Source organism: Primulina huaijiensis, chromosome 16 (assembly GCF_012295235.1).
Source record: "Primulina huaijiensis isolate GDHJ02 chromosome 16, ASM1229523v2, whole genome shotgun sequence".
NCBI classification, from domain to species: Eukaryota; Viridiplantae; Streptophyta; class Magnoliopsida; order Lamiales; family Gesneriaceae; genus Primulina; species Primulina huaijiensis.
Window position 1 is genome coordinate 4,600,916 of NC_133321.1, and position 20,897 is coordinate 4,621,812.

General features: G+C 36.0%; 1 protein-coding gene across 1 annotated transcript; it reads right to left on the reverse strand.

The window, feature by feature from the left end:
* Nucleotides 1–17,745: 17,745 nt before the first annotated feature.
* Nucleotides 17,746–19,643, reverse strand: LOC140960963 (uncharacterized). The gene is made up of 5 exons (XM_073419291.1): nt 19,488–19,643; nt 18,901–19,344; nt 18,415–18,777; nt 18,291–18,371; nt 17,746–18,144 (listed from the first exon to the last, which is right to left on the reverse strand). Exons 1-5 carry the CDS (start codon nt 19,641–19,643, stop codon nt 17,746–17,748), a joined length of 1,443 nt encoding a protein of 480 aa, XP_073275392.1.
* Between the last annotated feature and the right edge of the window lie 1,254 nt (nt 19,644–20,897).

Sequence of the window (20,897 nt, forward strand, 5' to 3'; positions counted from 1 at the left end):
GAATTTTTATGCAAATTTCAACTACTCTGATTGATTTTCACGAGATATCTTTATGATGTTTAAACAAGTGCTTTTGTTGCAATCTTTGATTGTAATGGTTTTACTTCAAATATTTTAAACGAGTAGATTATCTTTATCGAAATTTGAAAGTTTACTATTTAATTAAGAAATTTATTTTTTTTCCGCAAATTTCAAGTAGTTCAAAATACGGTACGTTACAGTCCGAGTTCTCATACAAGTTCCCGGGAAGCTTTCTACCCGAGCTACCTCGAAAACAACACTTCACTCGAGTGCAGCAGTATGAGATACCTTATTCTTAGCCATTATTACTGTCAGAACAGGGGTTGGCGTGTCAGAGAAGTTGTCAGAAGCAAGGTATGGTAGCCATCTTGCTACCATTAGTAAGTGAGCACAGAAGAAAAGGTAATAATGAGATTTCCTCTTATAAATAGTAGGTCTGTATTTCATTTGAGGGATTATGAATTTTTTTAATATTCACGTATATTCACTCACATATACAGCTTTCTTCTTCATCTTTCACCTGCTGACTTAATAATCGGAGTGACCACGACGGACACTCCTACGGCGCCCATTCATGAGTTTATCTCCTTGTTTGCAGGTTGCGTTTGAAGACATTTTTCCTTGCTCATTTTTCCCTAAAGAAAACTCTTACTAGATCATGTGGATTGCTTCGACCCTGTTCACCCAATTCACTCGGATCGCATCAAAGTGTATATCCAAATGTGGACGACTATTTTCATATATTATACACTTGTTTTAGTAAACACTACATATGAGGATAAACGGCAATGAATCTTTGAAGTATTTGTCTAAGGATTGGAAAAAAATTCTGGTAAATTTCATTAATCAAATGGTCCGTCTTTGCATATAATGATCTAATTGATGTATTTTCGACTTCTTTTGATGAAAGATATACTATGTATCGAAGTTTTTTTGGATAAAAGTAATTCAAAACTAATTTTAAACCTTTCAAATCGAAAATGGCACATAAATCCGATCAAATAAATCCAACACAATTCTAAAAATTTAACACCAACGAATCAAACACCAGAAAAATTAAGAGTCTATGAAATTTGTTTTACAATTCTATGAGATTCCATAAAAGTCAATAAAAATCCATCAACTCCACAAAAGTCCATCATTTAAAAAAAATCATTAAAGGTCTTTGAAAATATAGAATGAATACACTCCCTTAAGATTTGGCAATGAACATAATTCTGAGAAAGATGACATAAATATTGAAGCCAATTGGCATGTGTGGTGTCTGCACCATTGGACAACGAAACGAGTGAGTTATGATCATTTTCGTGGGACTGCTCAAGCTGTAAAAATTTCTGTGTCACAAAATCCGTCACCTTCTGTTATTTTACATTTTGAGAATTATAGGTTGGTTTTCTGAAATGTTTTCAACATATGATTTGTAGTACTCTGTGTTATCTTCGATTTGACAGTAAATTCGTAATTTTCTGATAAGAAATGAGAGAGATATGATTTTTATCGTAAACCCTCTCAAGCTGTAAAAATTTGTGCATGTTCTTCATGTTTTCTCAAGTTTTAGTTGATGGCTTCGTTGGGATCTTCTGAATCTTTGCTGCTTTGGTTAGGGCAGTATGTCCAGAGCGTTCCAACGAATCCCTCGACGTTTTTAAGTATGTTCGACTTGCAAAGAAAATATTTTTATGTTTTTGAGGTATGCTAAATGTCTTGTGACCAATTATGAACGGGTTTGGAAGTCGGTGAACGTGGCCGATGACCTCTCCACCCCGATAAAGTATGACCGGGTTTGATAAGGATTGGAAAGCGGTAAAGTATGGCCAGGGACCAATCCACCCGGTAAAGTATGACCAGGGATCTCATGTATGTGATAGTGGACATCTCTGCCAGCCCAGTACTGTGTTTTAGTCTGATCAGGCGCATTATGTTACGTGTCACTTGCTTTGAAACATATCTCTACACAAAATGATGAAGTTATGTATGTTCAAGTATGTATGATGCAAGTTTGTTTACGAAAAATTTTATGATGATGGCACATCTATGTTTATGTTAGTACGTTCACATTCAAGTATGTATGGTCTACTTTAAAAATGCATGTGGTTTTATTAAGTATTATTTGTTATTCTCAGTTTATACATGTTGAGTCTTTAGACTCACTAGACTTGATCGATGCAGGTGAGTACGAGCATGTGGAGACGAGAGGTGGGGATCAGTGAGATGGCTCGGACTGCGCAGAGGCTAAACCCAAAGACTGCCTACATTTTAAGAATTTTTATGCAAATTTCAACTACTCTGATTGATTTTCACGAGATATCTTTATGATGTTTAAACAAGTGCTTTTGTTGCAATCTTTGATTGTAATGGTTTTACTTCAAATATTTTAGACGAGTAGATTATCTTTATCGCAATTTGAAAGTTTACTATTTGATTAAGAAAATTTTTATTTTTCCGTAAATTTCAAGTAGTTCAAAATAAGGTACGCTACAGTCCGAGTTCTCATACAAGTTCCCGGGAAGCTTTCTACCCGGGCTACCTCGAAAACAACACTTCACTCGAGTGCAGCAGTATGAAATACCTTATTCTTAGCCATTATTACTGTCAGAACAGGGGTTGACGTGTCAGAGAAGTTGTCAGAAGCAAGGTACGGGCAGCCATCTTGCTACCATTAGTAAGTGGGCACAGAAGAAAAGGTAATCATGGGATTTCCCCCTATAAATAGCAGGTCTGTGTTTCATTTGAGGGATTATGAATTTTTTAATATTCACGTATATTCACTCACATATACATCCTTTCTTCTTCATCTTTCACCTGCTGACTTAATAATCGGAGTGACCACGTCGGACACTCCTCCAGCGCCCATTCATGAGTTTATCTTCTTGTTTGCAGGTTGTGTTTGAAGACATTTTTCTTTGCTAATTTTTTCCTAAAGAAAACTCTTATCAGATCATGTGGATTGCTTCGACCCTATTCACCCGATTCACCCGGATCGCATCAAAGTGTATATCCAAATGCGGACGTCCATATTCATATATTATACACTTGTTTTAGTAGACACTACATATGAGGATAAACGTCAATGAATCTTTGAAGTATTTGTCTAAGGATTAGAAAAAAAATTCTGGTAAATTTCATTAATCAAATAGTCCGTCTTTGCATATAATGATCTAATTGATGTATTTTCGACTTCTTTTGATGAAAGATATACTATGTATCGAAGTTTTTTTGGATAAAAGTAATTCAAAACTAATTTTAAACCTTTCCAATCGAAAATGGCACATAAATCCGATCAAAAAAATCGAACACAATTCTAAAAATTTAACACCAACGAATCATACACCAGAAAAATAAGATTTGGCAATGAACATATATAATTCTGAGAAAGATGACATAAATATTGAAGCCAATTGGCATGTGTGGTGTCTGCACCATTTGACATGAATGCATCGTCCTCCAACTACGGGTATTTTCAAATAATGGAGAGCAATGTGCTTTGTGGGGCACTATGTACCATGCATATTAATTCATTAAATAAAAACAAATTAGGTTCATTGATTTATGCAATGTGGCCCCCTACCTCTCTTTTTTGGGTAAATAATTAATATTGGTTTCTTTAAAATAATAATACGAATAGAGACGGTCTCACGAATCTTTATTTGTGAAACAGGTCAATCCTATCGATATTCATAATAAAAAGTAATACTGTTAGCATAAAAAGTAATACTTTTTCATGGATAACCCAAATAAGATATCTGTCTCACAAAATACGACCCGTGAGACCGTCTCACACAAATTTTTGCCTAATAATTAATAATTGGTTTTGGTCTGGAATTATTACATTAAATTTTTTGGTCTGGAGGAGATATATTCAAGAAACCGCGTACAGCTATTAATTTAATTTGTTCATAATCATAATGATAAAGAAATAGGTCAAAACTTCTCTTCACAAGAAATACAGTTCAAACCGATAAAGATTTGTCTAGGGATGCTTGTCAAATCGAGTCAATCCCGAAAAGAAGTGAAATTGATATCAACTAGAATCGGATTGAGTTGTTTGAAAATAGATCTCGAGAAATTTTGGAATTAATTTATTTATGTAAATATATAGTCGTGGTGAAAAATAAAAAATAAAAAATTGATTCCAATAATATGGTACAACAGTGTCTGGTCTGCTGAGTAGTTGAGGAAGTTGTCATAATAAAAGTGGGGAGTGATCCCAACCTATCTTTTTGTGCTGCCTCCCATTTATGACAAAAACTTGTGTGAGACGGTTTCACGGATCGTATTTTGTGAGACAGATCTCTTATTTGGGTCATCCATGAAAAATCATTATTTTTTATGCTAAGGATATTATTTTTTATTGTGAATATTGGTAGGATTGACCCGTCACATGAGACCCACTCCCCACTGATTATTCCCTTTTTTTATACAGCCTATTGATTATTCTGATTTCTGACAAAAGGATAACGAACCTTTATTTTATTATCACTTTTGATTAATTGTCACTCATTTATATACAAAAATATGCCCACATATCCTACGGCATTACTGCGTAACTCTTGCTGGAACAGCACCTATTCGAATTACCATCTGATGGTGATAGCGTAAGTAGTGAAATAAACATGCCACCGATAATCTCAATGGATACGACCAGGAATTTTGTAGTCTGTTGGGAAAATTTGGACGGTTCAATTTTACGTGAATGACAGTTGGAAAGAAAAATATTCTTGGTTTTCAAAAAATATAATATATTTTTTAAAATAATTTTTTCTTTAAATATATTTTCTTTATTGATAAGATTGTTTGAAATATTTAATTAAGGGTTTTGCGTTTTTAGATATGTGATAATTATGATAAGAATTTTATGATATGATATCATTATTTAATAAGAGTTTATTTTGAACAAAACTCTTGTTTCCATATCTTGTAGGATTTTTTTGGAGATAAACCCTAGGAGAGAATGATGCTATAAATAAGAGAAACAAGTTGAGGAAAAAGACTTTTGCTTTTCGAATTTTCGGCTGGTGATTTTTGCTTTTTGTGGTTGCGTACTTTTGCACTTTTGCACGCCGTGAACTTCAGAGCAAAAAAAATTCACAAGGACGTTGTTGTTTTTAAGAGTGTCGTTTTACGTGTTACCGTGATTGTTTGAGACATCTCTAGTTTTCGACACCGTGTTTTGCTTTCTTGAATACTTTTATTTTGGTTGTTTGTTTTAGAAAGAAATTTGTTTTTTCAATGTGTTGAAAAAATTAGTTTTCGTTAAAATCACTAGTGTTGGTTTTTGTAAACTTAAGTTGTTTTCTACTGATTATTTTGTTTTGAGGCATCGCACAAGTATTTATATTTGTGAACAATTATTTCTGAGTTATTTTGGTTTAAATTATTTATTTATGTATTATATTATTCCGATGCGTGTTGTCTCTAGGTGTTACAAGCGGTATCAGAGCGATCTCTTAATATACTAAGTGCTGATTCTGGTTATTTTGTTTAGGAGTTTGCTTAATCAATGGACGCTTCACTTGCAAATGCAGCACTTCAACCACCTATTTTATATAGATCTAATTACAGTCTATGGAATGTCAAGATCAGAATATACATTAAATCCATAGATGAAAGAGCGTGGAACGTGTTGTCAGCGGTTGTAGTCCACATAAAAGAATAGATAAAGATGATGATAGCCTGATAAAGCCTGAAAACAAATGGACTGCAGAAGAAGTACAGGTTTCAAATCACAATTCAAAGTCCTTAAACAGTTTTTCACTTTAGTCGACCTAAATATGTTCAGTTTGATTGCACACTGTGTATCGGCTAACGATAAATGAGAAATCCTTCAAAAACATTATGAAAGATCTTAAAGTGTGCGATGAACGAAGTTGAGAATGCTGACGTCAAAATTTGAGAATCTGAGGATGGAATAAACTGAAACAATCATTGATTATGGTCGACGCCTCAGAGAGATTGTCAACTAAGAATTCAGTCTAGGTGATCCAATCTGAATAAACGTCTGTTTAGCAAAGTACTCAGATCACTACCCAAACAATTTAATATCAAAATTTGTGCAATTGATGAAGCAAAAGACACAACTCAAATTGCACTGGAAGATCTGATAAGCTAACTCCACACCTTCGAGATAAATATGGATATACAGAAGAAAGATAAGGGTAAGACGATCGCTTTCCAGGTATCAAATGACTCCTATAATGATCTTCTTCAACTGTCACGAGAATTAATGAGTCGGATCTTTGTGAGGACTATATCTTCTATATCACGAAGAAGTTTGGAGATTATTTGAAGAGTATTAGAGACAAAAAGAAGACTGAACAACCATCCAAATTCCCTAGTATCACTTCTCCTGAAAAATCACGGAAGTTTCCTGCCCAAGGACAGTTTCGGAAAATTAATGAAGGAAAGAGCCAGTTTTATCCGAAAAGATATGACTATGTGCAATGCAGAGAGTGAAATGTCTTTGAACATTATGCCAACGAATGTGCGAACAGATCCCACAAGAATAAAGGACTTAATGTTTCCCTAAGTGATGAGGAATCTGATGAGGAGGAGGAATCCAATGAAGAAGATAATCACACCTCTCTGACTGCACTTCTGGAAGAAAAACGTTGGTTACAAGTGAATCCACTAGGTGTTGCCTCAAGTGTTGCCACACCTGACCGGAACACCTATTCAAAATCACTATCTTATTTCATTAACTTTTGAAACTTTAATAGCAGATGAAGATTTGGAAGCTGATGTTGAAGAAATTACTTTAGAGAGCGTACAAAAACTATATGAAGAGTTGTATGATGACTGGATTAAGAAAAACAAGTTAAACACAACTCTCACAAAGGAGAATACAGAGCTTAAGTCTGTAGTTTCCAAACTCGAAGTGATCTTAAGAAAAAAGGATCTGGAATTGTGTAAAACCAAGGATGAGCTTAAGAAGACGACTGAAACACTTGCTAAGTTCAACTCGAGTATATCTAAGCTTGATTCCATACCGATGATAGGAAGAGACTATAAGACTGAATTAGGCTTCAAAAACAGTGGCTTTGAAATCGGAGAATCATCTAAACTAACTGTTTTTGTGAAAGAAAAAGTTGATACATCTAAACAGCCGCAAGCTACATCTACGATTAAGAAATCTCCACAAAAAAGAAGAGTTGATGCTCATAAGCCGTAGCCAAGGAAACGTAAGTATGTGTGTCACTACGGTTTTAAACTCGGTCGTATCAAACCCCATTGTTTTAAGCTTAGAGAAGATCGGATGAACAAAAAATAAATCGGATGTTGCCCAGAGTGTTTCTCAACACATCCCGCAACACCTCAAACCATCTACCTACAGTAAGAAAAATTAGTGTATCAAAGGTAAAAATTTACTGTAATGTTGCGTATACATCATTAAAAACTAACATTTTCAGGTCACTGGTACTTTGATAGTGGAAGCTCACACCACATGACAGGTCACGAGAACATCTTACAAACTACGTTGAACAAAAAGGTGGTAGAGTGACCTATGGAGGGGAGCAAAAGAAAGAATTGTTGGTAAAAGGTGCACTGAATATTAAAAGACTATCGAAGCTCCACAATGTGCTACATGTCGAGGGAATAAATTCAAATTTGATAAGCATTAACCAATTATGTGATGATAATTTGCTTGTTAAGATTGATAAACATACATGTGAAGTTTTTGATGATACCAATGTCTGTGTGATGACATGTACAAGATCTTTGGATAATTTCTATCAATTAGGAGAAGAATTTACATGCAAAGGTACGTGAACTTGACCTTTAGCATCAAAAGTTGGGACATGCAAGTTTCAAAACCCTAAAGAATATTTGTAAGTATGATGCTGTACGAGGTATGCCTAACTTGTTATCTTGTATACCATATATGTGTGATGATTGCCAAAAGAGTTAGCAAACTCACATTTCACATCCCGTGTTGCCACACTTTGGGACATCATGCTGCCTTGAGTTGTTACACGTGGACCTTATGGGTCCTATGGAAGTCGAAATTTTTGGATGTAAGAAATATTCTTTTGTATGTTTCGATAACTTCTCACGTTTTTCATGGGTAAATTTTATTAGAAAGAAGTCAAACACCATTGATGCATTCAAACATTTAATCATAAGAATTACTAATCTCTATAATTTGACGGTAGAGAGAATTAGGACTGATCATAGTAAAGAATTTGAGAATTCCTTTTGTCGTCTTTTTTAAATATGAAAGGAATTTCACATGAATTCTCTGCTTCAAAAACCCCACAACAAAATGGCATAGCCAAACACAAGGATAGAACACTACAAGAAATGGTTAGGGTGATGCTGAGTTCGAAGAACATCTCAAAGCGCTTTTGAGCTGAGGCACTAAACACTTCATGCCATATTGCAAACCGTGTGTATTTAAGAAGCGATTCAACAATGACACCTGATAGGATCGGTTGGGAGGTTATGAAATGTTTAAAAGGAGGGAGGGTTCAATAAACACTTGACAATTTTACTCCTTTCTTCGACTGTTGAGTAAGTTTAGTGATAAACTGATCTCGTAAATCTTGTTTGTCGATATCAATCAATTAACTGATGAAAGTACAGAAATAAACTGACTGACAGATAGAATATAACTGAATTTAAGAGACACAAGATTTATGGATGTTCGGAGATTTCAATCACTCATACGTCACCCCTTCTATCTAAAAGATGTGATATTCACTAAAAGACTTTGATCAAATACAAGAAATTGTAAAGACCAACTTTAGTTTTGGACTTAACAATGCCAAACTGAAACTCTTACTTTCGATACAGTTTACAGTACTCTACTGAATTGAAACTACTTAGCACAACTGATCTTCTACAAGATCGATTAACACAATAGTAAGTGTTTGTGCTTGCAAGCTCGAGAAAGCTTGTGAAGAGATTTCAGTAGAATAACAACTCGGTTGAATGAATAGTTATTTTCTCAGCTGCTTTCCTTGACTATTTATAGACTTTGCTTCCAACGGTAACAATGAATGCGATTTGAATCTTTATATCCGTTATTTGCCATGTCAACATTCATCTGACAGTCGTACACTGTAGCGTTTCTGAAATGCGGTGTTCCTGCTGCTCTTTGTACAATCTGTCGGTGGTTGGGCTACGTCCTTTTCAATGATAACGTGTACTCCTTTTAGCCGATAGGATAAACTGATAGCTCTCAACTGATTGTAGTGTAACTGTTCAGTTTGCGTAATGTAGATTAGTTCTTTTCATTCTTGTTGATCAGTTGCTCAATAATTTAAAACTTAGTTTGTCAAACTCCAAAATTATGTTTCCAACAACACACTATTATACAATCGTGGGAAAGAAACCAAATCTTAAATATTTTCATGTTTTTGATTATGTTTGCTATGTTCTGAATGATAGAGATCATCTAGCAAAATTTGACTCAAAAAATGATAAGTGTCTGTTTTTGGATATGCAACTAATCGTCGTGCTTATCGCATGTTTAATCTAAGAACAATGACTATTATGAAGTATATTAATGTTTTTTTATGATCATGCAGATCTGAAAATGAAAACTGTCGAGGATGACGTGGATGACCTGCTGAAACTTTTTATCTCACTAGAAAATATAGGTTTTGCCCCAGATGTTGCAACACCAAGCGTAACACATGACTCTGAAGTGATTGAATCGGATGATGAACATCTAAGCGATGATGATGCAACAGAAGATAGAAAAAATATTCCAAAAAAAATTCAGAAGAATCATTCGTCGTCTCAAGTCATTGTAAATGTGTGGGAGACATACAAACCCGAAAAAAAAAAAGAAAAGGTTGACTACCGCAAAATGGTCGGGTTGCTATGCATGAGTTCCATGTACTCCCAGGTTAGAAAATCTTGTTTTATATCTCAGTTTGAACCGAAAAATGTCGATGAGGCATTGAAAGATGAGTTTTGGACAAATGTGATACATGATGAGCTAGAACATTTTGTTTGAAATGATGTGTGATATTTAGTTCCACCTCCTGACGATGGAAACATAATTGGTACAAAATAGATTTTTAAAAATAAAACCGATGAGTCGAGAAACATCATTCGAAACAAAGTAAAGCTGGTTGCTCAAGGGTACACACAATTAGAGAGGGTTGACTTTGATGAGACCTTTGCTCCTGTAACCCGCATTGAGTTATTCTGACAATTACTAGCTATTGCAAGTTATATGAAGATTAAACTCTACCAAATGGATGTCAAAAGTGCTTTTTTAAATGGCATTTTGTATAAAGAAGTATATGTCAGACAACCTAAAGGATTGGAAGATCCACACCACTTGGATCACCTTTACAAGTTGAAAAATGCTCTCTATGGCTTGAAGAAACCATCACAAGCATGATATGGTAGACTGACCAAGTATTTACTCAAAATTGACTTCAAACGAGGTGAAGTAGAAAAAACCATTTTTTATTCAAAAATCTAAAGGTGAAATACTTATATGTCAAGTCTATGTTGATGACATAAATTTTGGTTCATCTTCTCAAAAACATGCTGAGAATTTTGTTGAATGTATGTCCTCTACCTTTGAAATGAGTATGGATGGTGAGTTAAGTTTCATTCTTAGATTGCAAATTAAACAAATGAATTCCTGCATATTTTTTGCTCACAAGCGCACGGTTGTCAAGTTTTAATATATGTGAGTAAAGTATTGTTCCCACGAGGAGTGTGTATGTAAAAATATATCAGTGCTTGTAATTAAAATATTTACGACTTTATTTAGAAAAATCAATAAAAGGTTTGATTTACTGCAAATGAATTAATTGCAAATAAATATTAATGTAATCACAAATCGAGAAAATATCAATGAGAGAAAATATCTAGAGGAGTGATTTCACTAAGTTTCCACGATAATTATTCCCGGTTGAATTTATATTCATGAATTCTAATTATTTAGTGGCCAATAACATTTAATTATTTTATTCCCCATTTCCCAAGTGACGAATTACTTGTATCATTCAAACTTTGATCCAAACATTCCTAATAAGAATCTAAGTTTAAATGATAAATGTAAACGATGTTCTTACTTAGGCCTCACTAAAGTTATACGCCTTTCGAACGACATAAATATTCAACGATGTGTCTCTAATGATCTATAATTTTAGTCTCTCTCCCGAGTTGTAGAATTAATCAAACAACAACAATTTATGGCCAGTAAATTGAATTAGAGTAAAAACAAAGAAACACAAATAAAAAAAAAAGAATTCAATCACATAAACAACTGTGTCAAATTATCATATCAACAAAGCTACGTCATCCTCTAGAATCGAAAATTAGTTCATAGCAGAATCTAAATAAAAACAAAGCATGTTTGAAAGTCTAGATATCACAACACAATCAAATAAAAAGTTGAAGGAATCAGATAACAAATCAGAAGTGGCGTTTTTGTCCTCAGATTCATCGTTCTTCGTCTTTGTGATCAATCCTCGCGCTCCAGATCATCTCCCAGTGTGTGCTCTTGTTCTTTCCCGTGTATTCTCTTCAAGAACGGATTTCCTTTCTTTCTGAACCCTATTTTCCCTTTTATTCCCGCGTACGGGCCGGTAGATTGGAGCCAATTTATTGATTAATGCCGCCGTTAGCGCCGCGGCGCTTGTTTTTCAGCGCCTAGGCGCCCGTGTCTCGGCAGTGTAAGCACCGTGGAACTGTTGGTCAGCGCCTAGGCGTTTGTTGCTCAGCCTAGTAGCGCCGCGGCGCTAGTTCACAGTGTCTAGGCGCCTGATCTTCGCAAATCTGGCGCTGCGGCGCCATCTTCTCAATAGATCAACATCCGAAAATTCCCCTAATTTTCATCCCTCAAATAATAGCTGTTTACCTCCTGCACGACACAAGAACAACGAATATCAAGTGTAATTTTGTCCCACTAACATAATTCAAATGGATTATCATATAAATTAAGTGCAATTCTAGCACTTATCAAACCTCCCAAACTTAAAATTTTGCTAGTCCCGAGCAAAATAAAAATAAGAATTCAATCAAAACTTTAATTCTAACAACTATAAATAATGGATATGCAAGCATTAACATTGCCCTCCGACATATCCATTTTCATTTAATTCACAATAACTCAAGAGTCACGTGTGTGTGTGATATGTCAAATGTTTATTTACCCAATCGAATGCTCAAATAGATTTACAACACTCATTCGCCTTATAAACTCAAGAAATCTTCAGCTTGGTTCAACCCACACTTCATTAAAATACAAATTCACTTATACAGATTTCAAATGACTTTATTGGTGATTACTTAGCTCATAAGATAGTCAACGCATGTATACTAAAAAATAAAGTCACAAAATGAGATTCTTACATGCATATGATTAAAGTCCATACTTGCTAACCATGTTTTTCAGGTATCCATAGGCTTGACTTGAACAACTTTTCTCCACTAGTATATTGGATAAATATGAAAAGGTTAATAGGTCTTGTAGGCTTATAACATTAGCCTATGGCTCAGGGCTACGATAAAAGGTATGAAAATCAAAATTTGAGAGAAATATTTGAATTTTCATCATTTTCACTCTCATTTCATTCACCGTTACTTTTTGTTTTCTTCTCATTCATATCCTCCATTTCTTTTTTTTACCACTTTTTGATTAATTCTTTTTTGTTGTTTTTCTTCTTCTTTTCTTTCTCAACTTTTTTATACACATTATTTTTTTTTCAAGGAGTATTTGATTCATTTCAACACCAATGAACTTATTTATCTCAAAATTAGGGAGGATAATAAATGTATAAGCTTCATTTGGTAGTTGTTGTGGGATATAAAATAGATACAATTGGGGGCTAGTTGTATGTCATTGACACACACCACTTGATTCTTAGTAGGTTCAAAATGGGACACTAGAGATATTTCATGTTCATTCGGTAGGCTCGAAGGCTCAAAAGGTTCCAAAGATTGCCTAAATCATTCATATGTCATATAGTATCCGTATTTCGCATTGAAAAGTGTTCAAACAAGTTTAGATTGTTAGAGTAGGTGCCAATCGAGCCAAGTGTTGGCCGAGGGTTCATGATTAAACTCTATGTATAAACAATATTTATTTTAATTATATTTGAAATTATTGTTGTGGCACATCTTTATCTGTATATCCATGCTAGTTGTATAGATAAAGTCCTTGAATATACAAATAGTAGAAAAAATATGAGATGCTCATATGATGAGTATCATGAAACTCATATTTGGAATACTGTATATTCTAAACAGTTCCTAGTCAATTCAGCCATCGCTAAGAATGATATAGGCCGCTCGAGTTTGAGACTAGTATCTGCGATGTGAGTACCATGATTCATTGGTAGGGGACATTGTGATGTCCGAGCATGCAGATAGGTACTCTTTGTAGAGTGCACTGAACAACCCTCCATAAAGGACTTTCCAAGTGGTTCTCATTTATCAAGTGGAAACGTCCTAGTTTATGGTTGTACACCATTAATCCTATGACCCAGGACAACATTGAGACTCTATATGCTAGCATTGCACTTGGACTTGTTTACCGACTCATATGGGGTCATCAGGTGGCAAAGTTGGGTGTTTTGTCGAAACATATAGGAGTCGATGCATTGTAGTCGGGGATTCACCTCTTACCTTTGGGTATGGATATCCTATGTGTATGTAGTTCAAAATCTCTGTACGCTAACCATATTGGAATGGTTCTTGCAGGCACTATCATTTGATACCTAAGGAATCATGTAAGCGATGCTGCTAGGCTTCTAACATGCATGATTGGTTTGGTACTATTAGACTTGAGTTCTGACGTTCTTATTATCAAGGAGTTGATAAGTAAGAATGGATCAACTGAGGTATGCTCATATAAGGACATGTTTAGTCCCGAATCACATTGAGATGTGAACCCACAGCTAGTTGTATCATTAAACCATTGAGGGTCACACAAGTGCTAACTTTTTAGATCCCGTTGAGAAGTAAATTAAAATAGTTCAATGTGTTGAACAGCTTATAAAAGAGTTAATAATCATAAAGAAAAATAGAAGTATGACTTCTATAAGAAGATTATGAGGAATGTAACTTTTAATTTGTGAAAGTGTTCCTAAGTTAAAAGTTGGTCAAACAAATAATGTATTTGAAAATTGTGATTTTCATAAACATTATTATGGACTAAATTAAATTAATTCAAGTGTTGAATTAATTAAATACTAGTAGGCTTAGTAGAGTCCAAATAATTAAATTAATTCAAGTATTGAATTAATTAAATAATATTGGGTCTTGTAGAGCCCAATAGTAAATAATTATTTAACTAGTGGGCTTGAGTAAAATCAAATAAAGTTTAATTAATCTCAAATGTGTTTGAGATATTTAAATTGAAGTCCATAGGCTTTGTTATTGTTACATGCCCAAATAAAAAATGCATGCATGGGATGTGAAGGCTTGGAGGCTACTTTTTCAATAAACAAGATATCTATTTGCTCATGCACTTTTTCAAGCATCAAGAAAATTTCTTCCCCTTCTCTCCTCCTAAGCTTTGGCCGAAAATTCTCTTCAAAGTTTTCCCTCATTTTTTTCTTCTTCAATTGTTGAGGAAAGCTTACCCTTCTCAAAGAAAAATTCTCTAATTTTTCTAGTACAAAATTAGAGGGGATCTTCCTACTTGGTGGTGGACCTAATTTGAAGGAAAGAAACCATTTGAGAAAGGAGTGCTCAAGGAAGCTTGTAGATTGGGTCAATCATTCAAGAGCTTAGTTGTTTCACAACTAAGTTGGAGCCATCATCAATCCTTTGTGATTGATAGTTAAAAATTTCTAAAACACCCTATGAATGTCATTTTTGTGTTTTATGGTATTTGCTACACACAACTAGTAGAGGTGCTTGGTTTTCTTCATGATTACCCTCAATCCATTAGTTATCTCATACCAACCAATCATATGCATTGTTCAATCAAAATGATATCTGAGGTAGGCACAAAAAGAAATTAAAGCATCTTAATCAACTCGAATCTCAATGGGCTAGCAATAGATAATAAACAATGAAACCGGGCTAAAAAATATTGAAAACAACTGCCAAGATCATCTCTGTGTTCGCAAAATTGTCAGTCAATGTCATGTGAGAATTACTAAAAATTAGATATTCTTTGTCTATTTAGCTTCACATGTATGTAAATTGCATCTAAGCATCGATATTACTAACAAACATGACAATGAGAAAAAATTTGTGACTTTGAAGTTATCATGAACACATGTATTCAGAACCACAACTTCATTCTCATCATCGGCCACTTAATGACTTATCCATGACTCTTTTCTAACAACTCTAGCATGCAATAATGAATTTTTTCCCTTAATCTAAGGATTCGACTAGACTCTACTGTGTAGGGAGTAAATAATCATGCAGTGCAGTCCTCAAAACGAATTAATAACTCGAACTCAAACAAGCGAAGCAAAGAGCAAAATTAACGACAACACCCCCTCCAAAACTTAAGTACGTGCATTTTCCCCAATGTACAATAATAAACCAAGAAAAACATGAGATCAAGTACCTCATACAGCGAGCATCAGGACTCATTGTCCTCGCCCGAGTCATCCTCCTCGTCCTTATCATACTCGGCATCATCCTCTATTGGTCGGTGTGAAAACGCTGGCAGAGGTGGAAATGGCTCTCGGAGGCACTGGTAGCAGGGAAGAGCTGTGCAAGCACATGAGTAAAATTGTGCGTGTAATCCATGTGTTTGCGTGTGATCCTCCACTATCTTCTCGTCATGCGCTCTAAGTCATCGAGATGCTCGTGTGTGGTCTGTCCTCTCTCAACACGTGCCTGTCGTGCGTGTGGTGCCTTGGAGTGAGCTGTGCCTGTGTTCCACTACCTGAAACCTCGCCCAGACCACTCTCAATCTGCCTCTGTCTCTTATCCCTCGGGATCTTTCCAACAAGTAAGATATCGCCTTTTTTGTGCACGCATGCTCACTATCATCCCATGTAACCCCCGCTAGACGGCAGAGATCCGTGATGGTCCAAGAATGGGGCATGCTAACTGTGGAGGTGCCCTGAGCAGCATGCAAAATCGAAGTCATGATCACCCGACCTGCATCCACTGTCTTGCTGGTGATGATACAGTAAACAAATGTTGCCTTTGTCTTCGTCACATCCGACACATGCCCATATGGCATCAACCGCGAGGCTACAAAATTATACCAGTTATATGCCTCTCTTATCATGGAAGTCGTTGGGAATGTGAACGGGGCTCGTTGATTATTTAGCTTATAAACCGTGTGCGGCTCACAAAGTGTGGTGATGATCGCCTCATAGGGGTAGGCCTCTCTCATAAACCTCGTGTACTCGTCGGTGTCATAGTCAGACATCAAGTACAACGAGTTGATCGTCTTACCGTCGAAGGAAACCATCTGCCTCCTGATTTTCACGTGATAGTCATCATGATTAACCTTTAAATTAGCGTAGAATTCCCGAACAAGGGACATCACAGCATGTGACAACGGCTTAACAAACTCATTCCAATTCAAATTTTGAGCGAGAACTAATGTCTCACAACCTGGGACACTTTGATCCATCCCCATTTCCCGCTGCATATTTTTCTCTTGCAGTTTTGTATAATTTTCAGCGGCAACAGCTTCCCAGAACCTTCGTATATCAAAAACAGCAGTAGACGACTCACCCTCCCCAGATTGAACCTGCTTACTCTTCTTCTTCGGCGGCATGACTCGTTCAAATAACAACCTTGCTTAATAACAATTTTCCCACAACAATACCTCACACAAAGATTTCCAACAATGTCGTACCCACAATATCAGTACAATCTATCATTAACTACTTCCTCTACAACATGCATTACTCCAATCCAACAATACTCAATAACAAACTCACTCAAGAAATTTGTCGAACATGTTATGTGCACAAACTCAAGAACTCTATTCTTTCAAATTTGAACATGGAATTGGAGATTCACAACATTAAGAACGATTACCTTGTGATAAGATCAAAATTTTGCTTGCACTTCATCTGGTGTCGACTCGTTTTGAAGACTTCTTGTCGAGAAACTTGAGCCAAAGGATGCCTTGTAAGTGAGAGATAAAGATGAATTAGCTTTGAGGATGATTTGTGTTGTGTATTATAGAGTTTTGTGGGTAAAACTTGTGGAGGAAGGGTGATTTCCGTCTCTGTTTTGAGAGGAGAGGCGGGCGCTGCTCTCGTGTTGGGGTAGAATGTGTTTTTCGAAGCCCACTTTTTTTTTTCAATAAACGACCTAGCGTCGCGACGTTGGATATATAGCACTGCGGCGCTTCTTCTTTGGCCCTTAAGCGATGTGGCGCTAAGTGTCTAGCGCCTAGGCGCTGATCCTTCAAAATATTGGCGCCGCGACGCTAATTTGTGGCACCTAGGTGCTAGTTCCTCGAGTGATTGGTGTTGTGGAGCTTGGATGTTAGCGCCTAAGCGCATGTCTTTCTGGAGTTACGATATTTGAGCTCCTTTCCACGCCTATTTTTTACCCCTTACCTACACAATAAAACACGTATCAATGTCTAATCTTCATATGAATAAATCAATAAAATAAAATGCAAAAAACAGTTAAAGTACTGAAAATAAAAAATAACGAAAGCATTAAAAGATACTGATTGGGTTGCCTCCCAATAAGCGCTTTGTTTAACTTCGTCAGCCCGAATGTCACCAGTTCTGTTCAAGGTGGGTCGTGTGATCTCTTGGATGCCTCAATCTCCACCCTTTGACCTTCGGCCTCCATGGTCAATTTTCCTCATTTCACGTCAATGACGGCTCCAGCAATAGCCAAGCATGGTCGTCCTAGAATGATATGAACATTCTGACTGTTCTCTATGTCGAGCACAACGAAATATGTTGAAAACCTCAGTTTATCAATCTGAATTTCAACAAATTCCACAAAACCCAACATTGCCTTGACCGATTTATCTGTCAACTGCAAGATTAGTTCTGTGGGCTTCATCTTGCTCAGTCCAAGTTTCTCGTAAAGAGAATTTGAAATTACATTCACACTAGCTCCTGAATCACAAATCGTTTTTCCCACTCTTTGGCCTCCTATTGCACATGGTACAACGAATTCCCCGGGGTCTTGCATCTTCTGTGGGAGATTTCTTTGTATCCCCTCATCACCTCCTTCGGTAAATGCCACTTCCTCCTAATCTGTAGACTGAATGTTAATGTTTGGGTTCTTGAAATCTTCTAGACCTTTTCTCTTTTGAAACTCAGCCTCCAATTGTATAAATCTCTCGGGGCTGGGAAGTAAGAAAATATCAATGCACTGATCTAAATCGTAACTATTACCTCTCTTATCTCGGATGCCTTTGGTTGGTGGTGGCTTATCTTCCCAGATGGATGTGGGATCAACCTTTTTTTCTTTTCTTTCTACCATACCAATTTCTTCATGCTATATAAAAACGACATTCACTTCTCTCAGATTTGGGTTTGCAGTCTTTGGGACTGTGCCTAATGGTTGAGACTTGAGTTGCTTCATTATCTGCCACACTTGCGACTCAAGGATTCTCGAGGAAGCACCAATATTCGCAATGTGTGTCTCTAGATTGTCAATCCTAGACTCAGTCCTAGCCATCCTCTTACCAGATTTAGCAACAAATGTCCCAACTAAATCCTCAAATGATGGCTTGCCTTCCCCATTTGATGTTTTGAACCCCGGGGGAGGATTCAACACATTCTTATTATTTGCGTAAGAAAAATTCTCATGGTTTCTCAAACCAGGATGATAAGTATTAGGGGGAAGGTAACCTCGATATCCTACATAGCCTCCAAAATTCTTGGTGTTGATGTATTGAACTTCTTCAGGAAAATGTGATTATTCAACAACAACCGACGGTCCTTCAGTGTCTGATGTACTCACTTTATTCATGGCTGCTATCAGCGTAATCAATGACTATACTTGTGCAATGAGTGATGTAATAGGATCCACAGTAGAAATTCCAGTTGTCCTCTTTACTCCTGACCTCTCAAATGGCCACTGGTAGCTATTTATAGTCATCTGTTCAAGCAAGTCATAAGCTTGATCAGGCGATTTGGCAAAGATCGTGCCACCCGCCGTTGCACCCACTGTTTCTCGTGTTTGCCCATTTAGACTGTTGTAGAATAGTTCAATTTTCACCCAGTCTTCAAAACCATGATTTGGGCATTTCCTCGACAACTCCTTATACATTTCCCACGCCTCATACAACTGCTCAAAATCAGTCTGCCTAAAAGTGCTGATCTCGATCTTCAACTGTTCAGACTTTGCAGGGGGAAAATACTTAGCAAGGAATTCGTTGCCAGCTCCTGTCATGTCGTGATACTTCCCAAGGGAACCGATTGAAGCCATCTTCTTGCTTGGTCCCTGAGAGAAAACAGAAATAAACGCAGTCTTATAATATCATCAGGAACATTATTAATTTTTATCGTGTCTGTGATCTCCATGAAAGTTCTCAAGTGCATGTGAGGATCTGAAATAGCAGTTCCAGCAAACTGGTTCTACTTAACCATACTTATCAAAGCAGGCTTCAGCTCAAAATTGTTCAAATTTATGGTCCTCTGAGCAATGCCAGAATAATGAGTGCTGATCACTGGTCGGAAGTGATCTCTAATAGGTATAGCCTCTGGCGGGTTATGTCTGTCATTCTCTCTGTTTTCGGCCATAGCTTGGATCTCTTCTCTTCTCACTTTTCTTAGTCTTCACGCAGTTCTTTCTATCTCTAGATCAAAGATAAGCAAGTCAAGGCCTTGCGATCTTCGCATGTACTATCAAACAGAGAAAATGAAAAAATCATTAATAATTATAATAAAATAAAAATAACTCTAAATTAAAATCTAGACATATTGGTAACAATACTAATAGAAATTTAAATTTTGACACTCTCCAGCAACGGCGCCAAAAAACTTGTTGCGTATTTTCTGCTCGCAAGCGCACGGTTGTCAAGTTTTAATATATGTGAGTAAAGTATTATTCCAACGAGGAGTGTGTATGTAAAAATATATCAGTGCTTGTAATTAAAATAGTTACGACTTTATTTAGAAAAATCAATAAAATGTTTGGTTTACTTAAAATGAATTAATTGCAAATAAATATTAAACTAATCACCAAATCGAGAAAATATCAATGAAAAGAATAAAGATTCAAATCTTTATCTTTACTTATATCATTTTTCGATCCACTTGCGAAAAAAAATTGGATTATTTCTTCTTTAGCTTTGATCTATGAGAGAAAATATCTAGATAAGTGATTTAACTAAGTTTCCACGGTAATTATTCCCGGTTGAATTTATATTCATGAATTCCAATTATTTAATGGCCAAGAACTCTTAATTGTTTTATTCTCCCTTTCTCAAGTGACAAATAACTTGTATCATTCAAATTTTGATCCAAACATTCTTAATAAGAATCTAAGTTTAAATGATAAATGCAAACGATGTTCTTTCCTAGGCCTCATTAAAGTTATACGTTTTTCGAACGATATAAATATTCAACGATGTGTCTCTAATGACCTATAATCCTAGTTCCTCTCCCCGAGTTGTAAAATTAAACAGAAAACAACAATTTATAGCCAGTAAACTGAAGTCAAATAAAAACAAAGAAACACCATTAAACCAAAACAGAATTCAATCACATAAACAACCGAGTCAAATTATCGTATCAACAAAGCTACGTTAACATCTAGAATAGAAAATTAGTTCATAGCAGAATCTAGACAAAAAAAACATGTTTGAAAGTCTAGTCATCGTAACACAAGAAAATAAAAAGGTGAAATAATTAGATAACAAATCAGAAGTGACGCCTCTGTCCCCAAATTCGTCGTTCTTCGTCTTTGTGATCAATCCTTGCGCTCCAGATCGTCTCCCAGTGTTTGCTCTTGTTCTTTCCCATGTATTCTCTCCAAGAACGGTCGTCCCTTCT

What these genes read in the sequence shown, in the direction of transcription:
- LOC140960963 (XM_073419291.1), bottom strand. Translation starts at nt 19,643, where the DNA reads ATGGCCGAAAACAGAGAGAATGACAGACATAACCCGCCAGAGGCTATA. An exon ending in AGCCTGCTTTGATAAGTATG is followed by an intron (nt 19,345 to 19,487) that starts GTTAAGTAGAAC and finishes GTTTTCTCTCAG; the next exon opens with GGACCAAGCAAGAAGATGGC. An exon ending in TTACATCACTCATTGCACAA is followed by an intron (nt 18,778 to 18,900) that starts GTATAGTCATTG and finishes ATCAACACCAAG; the next exon opens with AATTTTGGAGGCTATGTAGG.